Source organism: Chiloscyllium punctatum, chromosome 8 (genome assembly GCF_047496795.1).
Source record: "Chiloscyllium punctatum isolate Juve2018m chromosome 8, sChiPun1.3, whole genome shotgun sequence".
Taxonomy (NCBI): Eukaryota; Metazoa; Chordata; class Chondrichthyes; order Orectolobiformes; family Hemiscylliidae; genus Chiloscyllium; species Chiloscyllium punctatum.
In genome coordinates this window covers 55,124,983-55,145,872 of record NC_092746.1, presented here as the reverse complement: position 1 = coordinate 55,145,872, position 20,890 = coordinate 55,124,983, and the positions used below count along the sequence as shown (strand labels likewise).

Genomic DNA, 20,890 nt, shown 5'->3' with positions numbered 1-20,890 from the left:
CTTGTGAAGTCGGTGAGAAAGCAAACAGCAACTCTCCAAATCATCAAATACTGCATTCTAACTTTGTTAGAACTTTATTAGCCTCACTGCCACTGCACATAACTCAAACCATTAGTTAATACAAAGCTTCTAAATACATCCTCTCAAAGTAGTAGTCCAAATTAAGGTTATGAAAATATTACCTTTAAATGCTCTAATGTTCTCAAGTACAGTTACAAAGGTACTGTTTGGATGAAGTGTTGATGAAGAAAATTCAAACCTAGGAAACAAGTTTAAAAATGCAAAGTTGTGGTCAACACGGAAAATTATCCTGCAATACATTGTTTCCAATAAGTGTTCTTTGAAGTTCGAACTCACTACATTGGTGCCTCAAACCATCTCACCCCTTGACCTGCCATCCATTATCCTTTGCATTCCTCTTTCATCCTTAAGGATTCAACACTTAGTAATTTTTTTTAGAAAACCTTTTTAGGAATTGACCAACAGGTTTATACGGTACATTTGGATTGGCTCAGGCTTGGAGGGCCAGAGGCCCTGTTCCTGAGCTGTACACTTTCTTTGTTCTTCTTTATTCTACTTACCCTCGAGGCTCAGACCTTCCAGGTATGATGCTTGTTTTTCCTGCATTTGTTTGGGACTTGCACTTTTCACTCTTGAATGTTCCCTGCTCCTGAATTTATGGAGCCAAACCTGCATCCCCCCCGTCTCGGTTAACAGGATATATCATTCAAAACATGTCTTATTCCCTTGTTGAGATTGAGCTGGAAAGACACCTATGTGCCCAAAAGTAACGTTGCTTTCTTTTGAATTGACCATAGAAAGGAAAACACATCAAGGCATCCAGTTAACTCATGATTATTAGGTCCATTGAGCACATCCGCGCATTAGACGAGACCCTCTTCGAACTTTGAATGTTCATTATAAACAAAAGACTGCACTGCTGCAGGTTTTTAAAAACAGCACATCACATTCTACCTATGTCATATCAATTTTGACACCCTCATCCTTGATTGACCCAATTTGGCTAATCCACCTAGCCTTCACACTGCTCGGCAATTTAGCATGGCCAATCCACCTAACCTGCACATATTTGGAAAGTTGGATGAAACCAGAGAACCTGGCAGAAAACCACACAGACATGTGCAAACTCCACACAGACAGTTGCAGAGGTGGAATCGAACATGGCACTCTCAGGCAGCCGTGCTAACCACTGAGCCATCATGGCAGCATATATACAGGAGTGACGGGTGAATTGGTCTCCAAAATCTGAAAATCACACACAAAACTTTATACACGGGGTCAGCCAATCATGGAAAAGTGAGCCTATCAGCAACAAATGTGAGGCAGAAACAACATGTGGTTGGAGGGTAGTGAGTTGAGTTACTAAGTGATGAGAGTCACTGGTCACCAAAAGCAGTGGGCCTGGGGATGAGAGCTGGAGGTCAAGGGGCTGGGGTTATGTGGCTAGGGCTGGGACCATTATGTTATGTCTCAATGAGCATGTCCTTTAAGAGACAGGCTTATGTCACTGTATCACATTGTGTGGCATTAAGGTATCAAGGTCTCATACTCCATCAAGGATTATGTTTGGATTCTCTCTGATTGGGGATTGTCTGGCATTCATGTCATGCAAATAGTAATTGACATTTATCAGCTCAATCCTGGATATTACTTCCTGCAGTTGGATATGTACCGCTTCAATATCTGAGGAGTTACTGAATATTGTTTAATCACCAGCCAATATCCCAACCTCTAACCTTATGACAGAGACAAGGACATTGATGAAGCTGTATAGATAGTTGGGCCAAGGAATAATAATAATGATGCATTTTGCAGATTGAACAAAACTGAAACTATTCAAGAGACGACAACTGGATCTGAAAGTTACCTGTCATATAGTTGCTCTGTCATCAATGAAGTCAATTCACAACTGCATTGGTAGTTCCTTACTGCATGTTCAATTATTTGCGATGCCTGCTTATTTGCAATTTGTAATTGTATGCTATTATTAAGAACGGTCTCACAGTTTCCATGGACTGGTTTCAAGAGTGTTTCTTCGAAGATCTAGACAGAAAACATCAGTAATTATTAAAAAAAAGTGCTAGTTGTTTCACAGAAAACAATCTTGACACTGTCTCAAGCTCTGCTATAGTAACAAATGAACCTTGAAATAAGACAATTAATAACATAGACGTTAGGCACACACTAGAAAGAAACTAGCCGACTTCCATGTTTTAAAATATTTCACCACAGGATGTCCCAAAGTACTTTATAGTCCTAGTCCTTAACATATTTTATAGTACCTTTGAAGTATGGTTATTATTGTAGAAAATGAAGCAGCTAATTTTCAGCATGGTATTGGCCAGATAATCTGTTTTATTGTGATGTAGATTGAAGGGTAAGTATCATCAAGTGTGCCAGGATAATTCCTCTCCTCTTCTTTGAAATAGTGTCATGGGATCCTTCACGTTTACCTGAGAGGACAGCCTAGGCCCTAGTTAATATTTCATCTGTATGATGGCACCTCCTATACTGCAGCACTTCCTCAGCATTACTCTGGTAGGTTAATTTGATTTTTGTCATCAAGGCTAAGGAAACCCAACCTCTAAAGTTCCTGCTTCAAAGTGCAAGTGCTGCCAACTGAACCAAAAGTGTTATACATGTGACAGAAAGGGATAAAGCTAATCTTTGATTCATTTAGATACTTATTGGGAGAAGCTATAAGGAATGAGCAATAATATTTTTCTTTAAATTAGGGATTATATAGAGTCTAGACATTCAACTTTCTGGTATCCAATTTAAAGAAATTGATACAAATCCAATCCATGCTTAGGGAGTCTGGAAGAAGAGGACAACTGTGATAAGTGCCACAGATCTTAACTGGCCAGCCATGGATCTTAAGAGAAGTAGGGCATTCAGAGACCAAGAGCTCTCCATTGCAGTATCACCAGGAGCTGTGGCTGCTACTGGTGATGCACTGGACTCTTCACCAGACATGATCAAGGGATAGGAGAAAGTGAGGAATGCAGATGATGGAGAATCAGTGTCAAAAAGGGTGGAACTGGAAAAGGGCAGCAGGTCAGGCAGCATCCAAACAGCAGGAGAGTCCACAATCTTATCTCTAAGACCATCTTTCAACTCCCCTGCTCCTCGGATGCTGCCTGATCTGCTTTGCTTTTCCAGCACCACCGTTTTTGACTCATCATCAAGGGATCCCAAGACTGAGATGAGTGTGAGTAGGATGGGAGGATTCAGAAAGAAGATATCACGGAGCAGAGATGAGAGCTGAAGGTCAGAGGCAAGGACATGCTGTATGGCCATCGTTAACCATTCCCCTTCCCAATGCCATGTTCCTCAGTTGGGTATCAATGACCTTTAAACGCAGGACTACACCTAGGAAGCTAGGTTTGCTTAACAACCTTCAGGAGGCATGGGAAAGCTATCTAACTCCAACTTAATCCCATTCGGTCCACCACCAAATTTCAGTGGGTAGAGAGATAATTAGAATTAGAAGTAGGTTTCACTGTCAAGTGTACACAAATGCCGAAGTACAGGGATACAGTGAAAAGTATACAAAGACACAATTTTCTGACACCATAGAGTCTATCAGCTCAATAAGCAGCCTAATTGAAATCCATTCATGAGCTGGTGTGATTCTTCCATGGGCTCCTTCTAGCCTCCAAATTAATGTTGGGAAGTTTGCTGTCCCAAGCAGAGTGAGACAAAGCCTCTCCTACCTCTAAGTAGGTCCAGCCATTCCGTTTCCTGTTTCAACAGACTGCATTAAATCTAGACCATTCCTTCTTAAAAATTCTTGTAATGTCCTTTTAGAAGACAAAGTTTACATAGTAGATTGTTGTCCAAGACATGAGTTCAGTTCAATTGGTAAACAACAGGTCATATACCATACTAACACAGAATCAGAGTCCAAGGGCAGGATTTTATGGAACCTAGTGGCAGCAAGAAGGCTTGCAAATGAGTTAATTAATGGGGGCTCAGGAATTGAATGGGGTGGGCTTGGGGAGCTGCATGGGTGTCTTGTGTTCATGGAAGGCCACCCTCCAGAACCTTTCAGGTTTGTAAGCAGCTCCTTAGGAGAGTGTCCTTCATTATCAGGCACTCCCGGCAGCCACAGATTAAAGCAAAAACAAGATACACCAGAGGTACTGGTTACACAGCTATGGCAAGCTGGCTACTATACTCTATACAATTACAATTCTTTAAACAACCCCTTCAATTGGAAAAATTGCATGGGGCTACCATTTGCAGCTACAATTTACCCAAGTTACTCAATATTCATAGTGAAAAAAGAAAATTCTTATTCTGAAACAAAACTGTGAGTTCATCCTACCCGGTCTCACTTTGATCAGTCTCTGTACATGTATATATACTCTTCAAATCATGCTGGTCTTCTAAAGGTATGAATACATGTTGTAGTTGGCCACTCATCAGGGATCTGACTTTTCCTGAGGCTGATGCTCCATCTCTGGAAGAATCATTCTTACATTCTTTTGCTTCAGCTAAAGTAAATGATTTTGCTTAATGTTTACTTCTCGTTACATTGGGATCTAAGAATATTTTGTCCTTTTGGGAGGGAAGCCATTCCATCACATAGCCTCAATCTTGCTCTCAAAGGGTTTGTTTTTGGGTTAATGTCATCAGTCACTGCACACGTGTGAAGTTTGTGATGTTGAACAAAGCATCAATGTTTATCTGGTTCTTCACAACTTGCCCATAATGATCTTTTTCCACAATTATCCTTCTAACAGTCAAAAACCATATTGTAGATCTTTGTGTTATGCAAAATTATTTGTCAAAATAATTGGAAGGCATTTCTCCAGCTACCAATGTTGTAGGCTTGCTTTGTTTCTCTTTAAATAAAGACACACATGCAAAGAGATTCAGCCTCTTGCCCATGCTGGACAAGTTTTCTTTTGTGTATTTTGTATGTTGTTCTTCTTTAGTATGGAAAATCTCTCAGGAAAATGAAAATTCTCATTTGTTCTCCCATTAATCTGTTCCAGCTAACGATTGACAACCTCTAGAGCTTTTGCACATCTGAACAGCTTTCTTGAGAGATTGTTTCTCTTTTTTCAGCAGATGTGGTCTAATAGCAGGACCTCTTATGCCTAAAACAACCTTATTTCTAAGACCATCTTTCATTTGTCCAAACTCTTAGGATTCAGCTAGATGTATTAACACCATACATACTTATTAATAGTCTTCCTCTACCTCTGAGCGCTGACATGGAACATTTATCATTCAAAGTGACGTTAATTTGGGGTTCAAAGAATGTCTTCAAAATCTGTAAAATTTCTCCTTTTTGGTTTCTCTGCTTATCAGTGAGATCTAATGTACAAAATAGATTGTAGCATTCTTTCCTGCACTTATAACAGGGACACAGCCCTTATTTATTCAAGCTTTTTATATAATTCCTCCGTTATTTCAAAGATTTGTCACTAAGACTGAAACAAAGTCCAATGCTTGCTCATATCTCTTTTCATTTCTATAGCAGCAAAGAATGGAACATTTGCAGTCATTCAGACCCTTTCAGCATTTCTAACTTGCAGATTATGGTCTTTGTGCTCATTTTAAACAATAGCTAGCTCTCCTAACTGTCTGAAAGAAACATAATCGCAGCTTTAACTTCCTGCCATCATGTTTCAAGTGGGTCCAACAAACTGAACCAAAAATTGCAGGCAAATCTCTAAAGTAGCAGGCAAAAAAATTACTCAAAGTTGGTTCTGATGGCAATTTGTGTTAAAACTGTCACTTCTCCCAATCAATTATGTCAAACAAGCAAACCTTTGTATTAGATGGAAGTTTACAAGTAAAATATATTATTACTTACAGCCAGGAACAAATTCTTACCTAGAAAATTCAGTTAGACCTATAAATGAGTCAACTGCATAAACAAATATATCCAGCAAAATGTTAACACTACAGACAAGCGACTAACCTGTTTGACATCTGTTGTCAAATTAAACAGTTCAGTCAGAGCATGAATTATGTGTCCTGAAATATTCTGACGACAGTTCTTCTGTACACACATGATATCATTAACAAAGTACACTTTTTCTGTAAAACAAAGTAAAGTTTATTTTGCTGAAGCAACAGTTCTATTTAAGTTTTCTTTGTATGTATTCCTTATTACTGAGTCGTTGCGCAAGTACTCATGTGGGACAACAAATAGAAAAACAGAACCAACAAGTAAAGTTGTAAGTAATTATTTCTCGATATACAGAACTACGGAACATCCGGGAGGCTGAGGGGGAAATTGAGAGGATGTACAGGGAGGTGGTCACTCCCCAGACACAGGATAAGAACAGCTGGGTTACTGTCAGGGGGAGGAAAGGGAACCGACGATTAGAGCAGGGATCCCCTGTGGCCGTTCCCCTCAGCAATAAGTATACTGTTTTGGATACTGCTGGTGGGGACAGCCTACCAGGGAAAGCCATAGTTGTCAGGTCTCAATAGTTAGACAGATTGACAGAAGATTTTGTGGTCAGGAATGGGACTCCTGGAAGATATGTTGCCTCCCTAATGCTGGGGTCTGGGATGACGTTGATCAGGTTTACAAGATTCTGAAGGGGGAGGGTGAACAGCCAGAAATCATGGTACATATTGGCACCAATGATATAGGCAGGAAAGGGATTGAGGATCTGAAAAGTGACTACAGAGAGTTAGACTGGAAGCTGAAGAGCAGGCGAGTAGAGTAGTGTACTCAGGTTTGCAACCAGTGCCACAAGATAGTGAGATGAGGAACAGTCAGTGAATGCAGCTTAACACGTGGCTGTGAGGTTGGTGCAGGAGGGAGGGCTTCAGATACCTAGACCATTGGGATACCTTCTGGGGAAGGTGGGACCTGCACATGAAGGACGGGTTGCACCTGAACTGGAGGGGCACAAATGTCCTGGGTGGGAGATTTGCTCGTGTGATGCGGGAGGGTTTAAACTAGTTTGGCAGGGGGGTGGGAATCAGAGCCACATGTCTGAGAGGGGGGGGTCAGTTGCAGAAGGGGCAGTGACAGAATGTATTGAATCTATCAGGAAGATTTCTCACGTGATGAAACAAAGGGATCGGTTAAAGTGTGTTTGCTGTAATGCAATGAGTATCCAAGATAAGCGTGACAAACTTAGAGCATGGATCAGTACTTGGGGCCACGATGTTGTGGCCATAACAGAGACGTGGGTTTCACAGGGTCAGGAATGGTTGCTGGATGTTCCAGGGTTTAGAACATTTATAAAGAACAGGGAGGGTGGAAAAAGAGCAGAGAGTGTAGCATTGCTAATCAGAGAGTGCATCACAGCTACAGAAACGAAGGTTGTTGAGGAAGGTTTGTCTACTGAGTCAGTTTGGGTGGAAGTTAAGAACAGCAAGGGAACAGCCACCACGTTGTGGGTTTTCTATAGACCACCTAATAGCAGTAGAGAGATTGAAGATCTCATAGGCGAGCAGATTCTGGAAAAATGCAGAAGTAGCAGGGTGTTGTTGTGGGTGATTTCAACTTTCCCAATATCGACTGGAACCGCCGAAGTGCAGATGGTTTGGATGGACCCATTTTTGTCAGGTGTGTTCAGGAGGGTTTCCTTATTCAGTATGTAGGCAGACTGACGAGGGGAGAGGCCATTTTGGATTTGGTGCTTGGCAACGAGCCAGGACAGGTGTTACATCTCGTGATGGGACAGCACTTTGCTGAGTGAAAAGAGCAGTTACCAAGGGAAGATATTTAATTGGGGAAAAGGAAATTATGACTCTATCAGACAGGATTTGGGAAGTACAGACTGGAAGCAATTGTTCCACAGAAAGGGCATAGCAGCCATATTTAAGGAGCAGTGGTTGTGAGTGATGCACAAATTTGTTCCTCTGAGACAGGTAAGAAGGTGTTAGATTAAGGAACCTTGGATGACAAGAACAGAGGAACTTCTCATCGAAAGGAAGAAAGCAGCTTACGTAAGGTGGAAGAAGCAAGGTTCTAGCACAGCTTTAGAGAATTACAGGCTTGCTAGAAAGGAGCTCAGAAACTGACTGCGGAGAGCCAGGAGGAGGCATGAAAAAGGCTTGGCAAGAAGGATTAGGGAGAACCCAAAGGCATTTTACTCATACGTGAGAAATAAGAGAATGATCAGGGAGAAGGTAGGTCCAATCAGGGATATCGGAGGGGGCTTGTGTATGAAGTCTGAGCAGACAGGGGAAGCCCGAAATGAGTTTTTTGCTTCGGTTTTCACCAAGGAAAGGGAACTTGTTATAAATAAAAACTTAGAGGAGCTGGGATACAGTGTTGACCAGATTAAGATTGATGAAGTTGATGTGCTAGAAATTTTGGAAAACATTAAGATTGATAATTCCCCAGGGCCAGACCAGATTTATCCAAGGCTGTTCCGGGAAGAGCTGAGGAGGTTTCTAGGCCGCTGGCGAGGATATTTGCCTCCTCACTCTCCACAGGAGTCATACCGGAGGATTGGAAGGAAGCGAATGTTGTTTCTCTTTTCAAGAAGGGTAATAGGGAAATCCAAGGCAATTACAAACCAGTCAGTTTTATGTCTGTGGTCAGCAAAGTTTTAGAAAGAATTCTGAGGGATTGGATTTATGACTATTTGCAAACCATAGTGTGATTAAAGGCAGTCAGCATGACTTTGTGAGAGGCAGGTCATGTCCCACAAATCTTATTGAGTTCTTTGAGGAGGTGACAAGACAGGTCAATGACGGTCGAGCAGTGGATGTGGTGTATATGGACTTCAGCAAGGCATTTGATAGGGTTCCCCATAGTAGGCTCATTCATAAAGTCAGGAAGTATGGGATATAGGGAGATTTGGCTATCTGGATTCAGGATTGGCTGACTGACAGAAAGCAGAGAGTGATTGTAGATGGAAAGTATTCTGTCTAGAGGTCAGTGTTGAGTGGGGTCCTGCAGGGCTCTGTTCTTGGGCCTCTGCTCTTTGTAGTTTTTATAAATGACTTGGATGAGGAGGTTGAGGGGTGGGTTAGTAAGTTTGCAGATGACACAAAGGTTAGAGGTGTCGTCGATAGTATAGAGGACTACTGTAGGCTCCAATGCGACATAGACAGGATGCAGAGCTGGGCTGAGAAACGGCAGATGGGGTTCAACCTGGATAAATGCGAAGTGATGCATTTTGGAAGGTCGAACTTGAATGCTGAATATAGGATTAAAGACTGGATTCTTGGCAATGTGGGAAAACAGAGGGATCTGGGTGTGCAAGTACATAGATCCCTCAAAGTTGCCACCCAAGTGGATAGGGTTGTTAAGAAAGCAAATGGTGTTTTGTTAACAGGGTATCGAGTTTAAGAGCCACGAGGTGTTGCTGCAGCTCTACAAATCCCTGGTAAGACCACATTTGGAATATTGTGTCCAGTTCTGGTTGCCCTACTATAGGAAAGATACAGAGGCTTTGAAGAGGGTGCAGAGAAGGTTTACCAAGATGCTGGAGGGCTTGCGTTATGAAGAAAGGTTGAATAAGCTCAGACTTTTCTCTCTGGTGAGAAGGAGGAAGAGAAGAGACCTGATCGAGGTGTGCAAAATAATGAGTGGAATAGATAGAGTCAATAGCCAGAGACATTCCCCCAGGGCAGGATTGAGAGGTACGAGGAGTCATGGTTTGAAGGTATTAGGAGGAAGGTATAAAGGAGACCTCAGAGATAGGTTCTTTACGCAGAGAGTTGTGAATGCATAGAATGCGTTGCCAGCCGTGGTGGTGGAAGCAGAATCATTGGGGACATTTAAGTGACTGCTGGACATGCACATGGATAACAGTGAGTTGAGTTACTATATTTTACATTAGGATTAAACCACGGCACAACATCGTGGGCCAAAGGGCCTGTTCTGTGCTGTACTTTTCTATGTTCTCTATGTTCTATCCCATTAAAAGTGTCATTCTGCTTCTGCTGTTATTTTAGTTGTGGTAAGGGAAAGAGTAGGCAAGGCAGATAGTTCAGTGGTTTTCACTGTGTGGATTGCTGTCAAGCAGGGTGGGCATAAGCTCCTTCAGAAGCTCCCTTGTGCCCATTTGGCAAAGTCCTCAAATCAAATTCTCCCCTGCTGTAATGCCAGTCCTATTCTCTATAACCCTCCCTGCATCACTCCCTGAGGTCTTCCAGCCAGGCCCATCCAAATTATCGGATTTACTTCTGTTCAGGCTCCAGACTGTTCTTTCTGGGATACTGACAGTAGTACAAATCTTGGCCATAGCTTGAGGTTGGCTTGCTGGGACTACAAAACTGCCATCCAAACCAATCAACTGACAGTTCTCCAGGATGAGACAAACCCAGGTCAGAAGTCCCACTCTGCACAGTTAAGGCTGTTTCCTCCAAAGCAGCCAGAATCTGAGTCAACTAACTTTTCTGTCAGGGGGAGGCAGGGATGGTGAGTATGTCACCTCTTAAAATCAAGCCCCAAATTGAACCTTTGATGACATTATGTTTATATAAGACTGCTAATGGTTGCCATAAACAATTCAATGAAATACATGAGAATTGTTAGTTGGATGCAGTTGCATGATGCTGACTTTGTTTCTGTAGCTGTAGGTTTGTGGTTAATTCTTTGTCTTACATTCAATATAAATTTAATGTTTCTCTTGGGTTTCTTCACAATAAAAGTTAAAAACAGTCCTATAAATTGCTGTGCTTTACTTCTGTGACATTCAAGCTCATGTCTACAATACTATTAAAAATTGAGTTTGATTCACCAATAAAGTATAAAATCAACACCAGTGTGAAAAGGCACATAAAGCTTAAAATCAGACTGAATAAACATTTAAATTAAAATTATAGAGCTATGCATTGCAACTTTCAATTAAAGCAGAAGTCTACTACTTATCTATCAGTGTAAGCTGGTACTACCAGCCTACTGACCAGCTATCACCATCTGCTTTGCCTAACTGGCAGCAGTGAACCAGAATGCAAACTCTAACTACTTCCCAGAACTGGGAAAAAAATTATTGCTAGCTCACCAGGATTTACCAGCTTTTATGGTTCTCAATTTCAGGTGCACTATTGCTTCTAATGGTTCTTTATTACTTTCTTTTTCTGGGATTAACTAGTTTGTAGGTTTTCCAGATAATCGATCTCTTTCACTTTAAGTAAAAGATGTGTACTTCTAAAATAATTTATGAACAGGATTCAAGCTTTTGAAGTTTGCAGGCAACTTATTTAAATATGCAGACCCTTTGATTCATTTTTGTGACTGTACATGCATTGTAATCTAAAAGGGCTGACTTTTGCACAGCCAACACAGGATCGTCTTGGTTGGTGTTAGTAAGAATTCAATTACGAATATTGATATGTTGATTTGGTAAAATATGAAATATGCTGAAAAATGCAAAGGTACTTTACCTGTAAAGAGATTCAGCAACTTTAACTGAAAGAGACTTGTGGCATATGATGACATGGCGTACTTATTGAACCAATCAAATTGACACACTTCTCCCATTCTGAAAGAAGAGGGAGTAACACAGAAAGGAGTCAATAGTAAATTTTCCCAGACTACCCGGTGCACTGAGATGGGAATTGAGAAATCAAATTATCAACACTTCAGCATCAAATAGTCACTTGCAAAGTCAATAAGCAGAATGCCCAATTGGTCAAGCTTGAAATGCTTGTAAAACAAGGATTAACAAAAAGTCACTCTCCAACATAAATTTGTCTTGCTCAATCATTACACAGGTCATTTAAAATTGACATTTACATATATTCTGAACAAAAACACAAATAATAATTAATGTATTGCCATTGCTTTGTATCTGTGCAGGTGAAACTCCTATAAAAGAAAGTGATGGCTAACTTTCATTGATTGCTTCAAAATAATTTGTAACGTTGATATGAGTAAACACCATTGGAATTCTTCTCGTGGGTAGAATGGTGATAGTACAGTAGACTGAAACAAAATGAGGACATTATTACCACTGCCTGGACACGACATTAAGTTTGGTTGTACACCTGCTGGACATTTGTAGGCTGGGAGTCATTGTGATTGTCACAGATCTCTCTGAATTTACATGCAGCACCACAAAGTCATATGTGCCCAGTCAGCGGCACCCTGCGCATGAGAAGACTAAAGTTGTAAAGCTGATGCTGCACGTTGAATTGCCTACGTTTCTTTAGAAAGAGAAAATATAACATTTCCCTGTCTTTTGGAACACGGAGTGCAGGGAGCCTCTCTTCTACAACAATGCACAGGAAAATGTGAGACTTTGGAGCTGTTAGCTTTCCGCGGCTGTTAGGAGCCAGATGCAAATTCACGGTGATGGCCATTTTTACAACATTGGTAATGACAGCTTCTCTCTGTTCTGAGGCTTTAGATCTGCCTGTAAGAGGTGCTAGATTCAAATATGGATTTCAGTGTAGATTTTGTTTTACTGTAACAGCATCCAGGAATGGCACCAAGTGGAGTGAGCATTAATATGTTCAGAATAATATGTTAAGAGGGATGTTAGGTGAATCATTCAAGTGGAGAAAGTGAGGACTGCAGATGCTGGAGATCAGAGCTGAAAATGTGTTGCTGGAAAAGCGCAGCAGGTCAGGCAGCGTCCAAGGAGCAGGAGAATCAACGTTTCGGGCATGAACTTATGCCCGAAACATCGACTCTCCTGCTCCTTGGATGCTGCCTGACCTGCTGCACTTTTCCAGCGAATCATTCAAGTGGGCAATATTAGAGATGCATCAGCATTACATACTGACTAATGGGATGATCTGATAATCTGCATACTGCTGGCATACATTCACAGCACTGCAATCCAACGAGATATTTGGTGCATCTTGATTAAAAGGTCATTTTGAATCTAAAATGGCTTCTAGGAACACCAAATATTTGGATGTTTTGCAACCAAATTTCATGGACTCGGTCAAACAATCAATAAAGAGGTCTGTTTTGCCCTTAGTAACAACACAATCTACAACCCTCCAGGTGGACTTTATCATAATGGAAGCTTGCTCAGACAGCTGACATTGTAGTGAAACAGACATGACAGACATGAAATTTTATTGAACTAGGTTCATGTAAAGATTTCTGAAAATGGTCAGTGAATGTAACAGCGCATTGAGGAATTATTGGTTAATAAAATTATGAAGACAACATTTGCCTTTTATAATTAGATGACTGATCGCTATCACTTGGGTCTGAGTCAACAGCTGAAGTGAAATTATTAAAAATATGACTATAAAAATGCATTTACATAAAACTTTAAAGAAACATATCAAGTTCAACTCCCAAATGATATGTTACAGAGTGCTAATTTTCAGTTAGTGAAACACAGAACTTCAACTGTAAGCTTTACTATCCCCCTCCAATTTGAATTAATCAATGAAAATCATACCAAAAAAACTAAATGAGAACTTCAATTGTACCTCACCAACAGATATAACTTCTTTTACCTTGTATAATTGCCTGTTTCTTTGAACTCGAGAAGCAGTTTCGTAAATTTAGGAATATCAGCTGCAATCTTCCAAGCAGGACTTGATACTGGCATTGCATCAAACAACTCTTCAAGGCTGTCCATCAAGTTCAGTGTCATATTTATGATTTCAGTTGAGTTAAGATTTCCATTCGGGTCAAATCCTTGGAACTCCGAGAACACATTATTGATAACATGCACAAAATTTATAGTTGCCTGATTGTTTTCTGGTAGTAGCTCATTCAAGATCTGGATAACCTTGTTTACCAATGTTTGTCTGAATTCAGGTGTATGATCCCAATGTGAGTAAACTTCAAAAATCAAATCATTTATAAGGTGAAATGCCTTTGAGCTTTGGTTGAAATGTTCATTAAAGATTATGTCTGTGATGTGGGGGAGCAACTTTTGATAAACCTCCAGAACAGATGCTGCTGAGTCCATTTGTTCCATTAGCAGCTGTGAAATATTGCTCATGAGACTGGCAGATTTTACCATTTGGTTGAGTGTTGTGTTAACTATTTCTGGGAGGTTATGATTTTTAACCAAATAACTGATGACATTCAGTATTTTGTAATTGTTTTTATCTGTAAAGTTGGATATATACGGCATTATTTCCAGAACTGTCTCCAAATCATTCGATATTTTGTAAATTTGCAACGCATTAAGCTCAATGAAACCATTTGCTGTTATATTTCTCATCAAACTGATCACATTCTTTACAGCTAGCAGTAGCTCTTCAATTTTAGGATTCTTTGTTATGTCATTTAATATTTTGTCAATATCTGTTGACAAAATATTAATGGCATTATGATTGAGTACATCCAATAAATCATCTAACACTGAATACAGCGATTCATTTTGATAACCGGTCATTGAAAGTAATGACTGCAGAGCAGGGATAAGTGTGGAGATATGTTTTTTTGAATCGGAAGGTGACAATGCATTTTTGGTTGCATTCCTTAAGTAATTAGCAAGAATTTTCAGAGTGCTGTGTACAGTTTCTGAATTGTTGCCACTCAGCAAAAGTATTGTGTCACTTACATCAGAGAGAAAATTAATGGCTTGTTCAGCAGAAATAGTGCTTGTTAAAGTCATATTCTGAATCAGGTGAATCAGCCTCTCAGAGTTTTCTCTTATTGGGACAATGGGACAACTTAAGTTGTCCCCTTTGGTGGAAACTTTGACATATGAAATGTTATTCCAAATTTCTTGCAGTTTTGTTAGCACTGGAGACTTGATGCCACACATCTGGGCAATCTGGAGCAAAAATGCATTCAACTCTTTGTAGTGTTGAAGAACACAACCCGTTTGCTGAATGATTTTCTTGAAAACAGTACTTCCTGAGCATTCCACTTTTGTTGTCCCTTGGACAACTTCTGCAAAGAGATGTTTAATATCAACTGCCAGATTAAAAGCAGTACTAAGACTTTGATTTGCCTTGAAGTCACAAGCTTTTAAAAAGAGACCGTCATCATCGTCGGCTGCTTCTTCTGATAGCAGCTTGCAAATAGCTATGGGCAAACACTGTGATAACTGTGAGGAATTAGCAATGTTAGAAATCACCTGTATCAGTCTGATAACCTTCTCATTAAGTTCAGTGTAATTTCCAGTCTGACTTCCTTGACTGAACTCTAATCCCATTGTCTGATGAGCTAATCCAAACAAGTAAAGTGCATTCAATGCTTGACTCACATTCATGGTAGAAAGACTCTTTACTAAGGTAATACCATCTCGAATTAGAGTTTGTGGAAAATGTTCATTTCCAGCCTCTGATAAAATTACCCTGATGATTTGCAGAATCTCAGTCATATTTTGAAATTTTGGCACATGTTTTAAAATGCTCGTCACTTTTGTCAACATATTTAACATGACATGTGAATCCCCAGTGCTATTCAGTTCTTTAAAGAACCTTGCAAGGTCACTGTTCATTTGCTCCAAGTGGGCATTTATGGAATATACATCTCTGGTTGATATCAAGGTGGTTGTGAGATTGTAAATTACATAGGTTACATTTTCTGTCAAGCTGATCTGATCTTGATGAAAATTTGTGAAATGCTGAACAAAATTACCCAGTAGCACTGAAAACATCCTGTGTATAAGTTTATCATTGAAAAGAGAAGTCCAAGGGACAGCAAACAACTTAGTTGGTTCAATGTATTTGATTCTCATTAGGCTGTTACGCAGTAATTGAATGAACATTTCAGCACCTTCACTGGCAGGCATAGATGGTAATGATACCTTATTCAAAAATATCACATATTCTCTTACAAGTTGTGCAGTTTGAATTATTGCATCAAGCTGAAGTGGATCCTCCAAGGTGACATTACTATGTCTTGAGTTATAAGTTAATGTGACATTTTCAACAAAAGTTATGAGTTCATTAAGGCTGTGCACAGCTTGTTTGTTACTTGAGCCATGCTGCACTGTGGCATTAAGCAAGATCTGAAGATCTCTTTTCAGCAATTGCAGTTCATTATGAATTGCAGTTATTGAGTTTAAATGTTGCAAAACAAAGAATGTAACATTGAGTACAGAGTCAGTTTCCAAATCTTGGGTGTGGCTTTTGTTTAGAAATGGATGGAAGAATCTTAATACTTCACCAACAACTTTGAGCTCTTCTGTTGTTTCCTGGGGTATCTCAATCAGCTCAAGCACCTTAGAAAATGAATCGAAGTGCATCAGCAACTGTTGAAAGTATCCACCTGGATGTGTCTCCAGTTTGAAATGCTCAGTTACATTATCAATCATGTTGAGCACTTTCACGACAGAAGTGTAATTGGGACTTTTCAAAATTGTTGCTAAATTTGAACTTTCGTTCTTCAGTAAAATGAGGGCCTGTGCAGCTGCTGTTGTGTCATTGCGAACTTTTATTGCTTCTGAAATAACATGAAGAAGACGAGAGGCCGATTGTGCAAACGGTAAAAATTGGTCAATGCAACTGGTTCCACCCTTGTTCTCAATCTGCTGTAATGTCTTCAGAAAACCACTAGAAATGTTCATAACATCTACAGCACATTTAATCTCTGACAGTGGAAATGCCTCCAAACCATTTATAAATGTATTTACATGTTCTTCTACAATTGAGTTGTTGTTGAATGTTTTGTTGTTGATATATTCAATTAGCAGATAAAATGATTCACTGGATTCAATTATTAGATGAGGTTTACATTTTGATTTACCCATTTCATCTAATTTCTCTGCAAAATGTGCTATTTGAGAAAACAGTCGACTCAATCTGATGTTCTGAATGTTCAAGTCCTGTTCTGAACATTTATTTGAACTTAGGCAACCAAAAACTGCAGTTTTACTGAGTAAAGCACTCATGGCCTCAGTCACAGACAAATTGTATGCAGTTCTCGTATTAAAATGATGAATTATATCCAAGGTGCCAAATAACACATTCGAAATTTTCTCTGGCCTCAAATTTATAAAAGCACTTTGATTCATCTGAAGAAGTAATTTGTGAAGCAGTAGTGAAAATTTCTGAATGTTCTGATCTGAAGTTAGAACAGCAGTTAGTGTTTGTATTTGCCGAGATAGGAGTTTGGCAGAATCTACAGAATACCACTGGCTTAAGTTAACATTTCCTCTGACCAGATTACTGAAATGGCCAAACAGCTCTTCTGCTGTTGCATGGTCATTGGCCATGTTTTCCAAGTGTTTCATTAACTGTTCTGTTAGGTCATATGACATGTTTTCATCATTAACAATATTGTAAGCTAAGTCAATGGACATCTTCAGAGTTTGAATGCTTGTGCTTTTGTAAGAACTGGAATCAGGACAAATCATTTCCAACAATTCAATAACTTCATAGTAATAAGCAACAGATGCATTTGTGCCATGGAACTGTTCTGTCAGATTTCGAACCTTGAAAATTGTTTCCTCGGTTATTCTCATAACTTTGTCTATTTCAGATATGTTCAATCCAAAGATCGGAATTTTGCTTACATGCATCAGAAATGAGAGCGATGGATCGGAAAGATTGGTATGTGTCAGTACAAGTAGCCACTGCAGCAATTTTCCCCATTCCTTTTCCCCTGTACTTGGATTTTCTGAATGGATTAGTTGTTTAATTAACACCACGAAGGCTTTGTATGGAAACTGACCTCCGTTTTTCTCAGCTGTTGCCACTAAATTCAAGAATTCTTTCATATATTGCACAGAGTGGTCGAGATTGTCCATGTTGAAGCTGTTATTGTAGAATAAAAGAATTTCCTTGACGACCACTTTAATACTTTCTAGATCAGCATTGGGTTTTAAATATGCAAGTGTTTGTAGGATTGAATACATTTTGTCATGTTGAGGGTCATACAATGACCACATAGGGCGAAGGGCATCTATGATTTTGGAGAAATCATTCAAATTATCAAGATTAGAATCCTGAAATAAACTAAGGACATTGTCCACAATTGTGGCAAGCTGTTGAAGCGTTTTGTTATCAATTGGAATAAGAAATGTATTCACTATATGATGTAAGATGATAATGCGATCAGTGCTTAATTGGTACAAATTCTGAAGATTAAAGCCATTTCTTGCAGTAATGTTCTGCAGGAAGACTTTCAATGCAGCTGTCCTGTTATCCATGATCAAATGTTTGGTACATACTGACGTTTTATTCAGTTCCTGCGACACTTCTTTCAAGCCATCATAAAAGAAGTTTACTACTTGAATATCCAAATCCAGCTGTACTGCTATCTCATTTACAATTTCAGTCCATGACAGAAACAAATCTGCTATGCATGACAGTGAGGATGTTATTTCTTGATTTCTATCCATTAGATTGTTTATAATTTGTTCCACCAAGGTCCTGTATGGATTCTGACTGGATTGTGAATTAGAAACAGCCTCTACTGAACGGATCTTCCTTCCAGTATCATGTGTGGAACAATATTTACTCAACCAAATATCAGAAATAGGGATGGATGAAGACTGCAATGCTTGTAACAACAAACAGCTAACATTGTTTGTATTATCATTGAAAGTTTCTGCGAGTCTTACAATTGTCTCATTTATCTGTTGCAGTTCTGATCCTGTAACATTTCCCCCTGCTTGTATTTGTGATTGTATGTAGAGATAGAGATTCAATAAATTTTCAGCTAAGTCATCCTTTGACATGTTGTGGAAAACAGACACAAATTTTGAAATTGCACTAAAGGCCTCACTAATGTCATTGGAGCTATATCGTTCAAAAAAACTGGAAATGTCTTCAGAAATATTATTGACAGCAGTTACCAACGATGAGACCTCAGTCACATTTGATAATTGTGAGATTGCATGAAGTATATTAAAAGCTGTCTCCAAAAGCTCTGTTTTATTTTCTGTATTAATCATTTGCAACAGCTTGATCAATGGCAGCTGAGATAAAGATTGAGCAGAAGGATCAATTAATGAAGCATTTTTTAAGCCATTGATGGCATCCAGCACTGATGAAAGTTGTTCTTGAGACAGTAAACCAAGATTATTCAAATAATGCAGAAATATTTTAGTCATATCAAGATAATCTATGTTGCCTTTGGTTGATCTTATCCATATTGTAGATGTCAAATTCCAGAAAGAATTTAGACTGTGTGTTAGATTTTTAGAAATTCGATGATTAAGAAACCTTTGCAATCTGAACCATGTGGCATTAAACTTGTCAGTTGTACTTTTAAAGTGGTCAGTGATCAGTAGATTTGGTAATTCTTTTTCTAACACACTAACCAAAATGTTCAGTGCTTCCCTAAACTGTGGTGACTGTCCTTTTGACCACTCATTCGTGAAAAACTTTAGTGTGGAAATAAATGAATTGGCACTACTTATTTGAGTAACTTGAAGTAATGCAGGAAATATCAATGGTGTTTCATTTGTTGCGTTGACATACTTTTTCATCCATAAAGGTACATTTTCTAAAATGACCTTTGCTACAATCTGTATTCCTTGGGAAGTCCCAAACAAATTCGCATCACTAAAATTTCCAAAACTCTGGCTTATAATCTGCATATCACTGGCACTTAGCTTAATGATGTTATTCAAGTTCAAAAGCTTCAGTAGTGAACTCTGAAACCTAAAAGAGAAAAATACAATAAATAAAATCTGGACAAATGAGATTTACTATAACTATTAATAAAAAGAACAATTATTTAAAGTGAATTGAACAGCTTCTTTTGAAATTATCAGGAGGCCATTGAGTTCATGTTTTTGGTCTACAAACCAAAGGACTAATTTAATCATTAAATCCTTTGATAACTAAATTTATCATTATAAAAGGATATAGCCATTTCTATTTGAGTCATTGGGTTCTGCTCTCACTGACAGAAAAAGGAGGAATATACATTCTTAAGCATTAGTATTAAAGATGATGGCAGTTAAAATTCCTTGCATCCTACTGCCCAGCAGCTGTTGCTGGAACAAAGTTCTAAGAACACAGCAGCCTGTGATGTTCTACCCAAAAAACTATTTTCCATTGCAGAATTATAAAACCATACACTAGAGACTTATGCCAAATGGTTTATTGTGTATGTGCCATCTCTTTGAAAAAGCTGTGCCAAGTTTGCTGGCAGTGCTGCAAGTACATTTTGAAATTTTTCAACCTGAATTTGCTATGACTATTTACTCAGGCATTGTCATAGAGTCATAGAGATGTACAGTGTGGAAACAGACCCTTCGGTCCAACTCGTCCATGCTGACCAGGTATCCTAAATTAATCTAGTCCCATTTGCTAGCATTTGGCCCATATCCTTTTTAAACTCTTCCCATTCATATACCCATCCAGATGCCTATTAACTGTTGTAATGGTGCATTCTAGATCATAACAATTTGCTCTGCTGTGAGGATGTAGATTAACACTTAATAGCTGAACACTTGATAGCTGTATAATGTGGGAGCTGGCTGATCCCATTGTGAACGGTAGTGACCACATCGGCAGCAAGTTGATGACCTGGAATCTGAGCTTCAAACACTGCAGCACATCCGGAAGGGAGAGAGTTACTTGGACGCTTTGTTTCAGGAGGCAGTCACATCTGGTAGATTAAGTAATTCAAATTCAGTCAGTGATCAAGGACAACAGGGTGTGACTGCAAGTGAGGCAGGTAAGGGGATCCTGAGTTCAGGAGTAGAAAAGCTTCAGCTTTTGACCTTATCCAACAGGTATGAGATTCTTACTCCCTCTGTGGATGAAGAAAAAGGTTATGGGAGGATGAGCCAACTGACTATGGCATCATGGTGCAGAAGGCCATTCAAGGGGTGGTGGGGAACAAAAAGACAAGTAGTCGTTATAGGGGATTCCATAATTAGGGGGACAGATAGTATCCTTAGTGAGCCGGACCAGGAGTCCCGCATGGTGTGTTGCCTGTCGGGTGCAGTACATCTCTGACTGGCTTGAAAGGCTATTGGAACGGGAGGGGGAGGATCCAGTTGTTGTTGTCCACATTGGGACTAACTACATAGGCAAGGGGATTAGGGATTATGAAGAATTAGGAAGGAAATTGAAGTACAGGTACTCAAGG

The 20,890-nt window shown here is 39.4% G+C and overlaps 1 protein-coding gene across 1 annotated transcript in view; it reads right to left on the bottom strand.

Annotated features, from left to right (window-relative positions):
• The window catches only part of LOC140480574 (ATP-binding cassette sub-family A member 13-like), a 282,456-nt gene that overhangs the window by 145,947 nt on the left and 115,619 nt on the right, over positions 1-20,890 (bottom strand). Inside the window, exons 17-21 of the mRNA XM_072575601.1 lie at positions 13,387-19,449; positions 11,350-11,447; positions 5,960-6,078; positions 1,889-2,064; positions 183-259 (exon numbers count right to left, since the gene is read on the bottom strand). Coding sequence (XP_072431702.1) covers positions 183-259; positions 1,889-2,064; positions 5,960-6,078; positions 11,350-11,447; positions 13,387-19,449 — 6,533 coding nt within the window. The remainder of the gene's footprint in view (positions 1-182; positions 260-1,888; positions 2,065-5,959; positions 6,079-11,349; positions 11,448-13,386; positions 19,450-20,890) is intronic.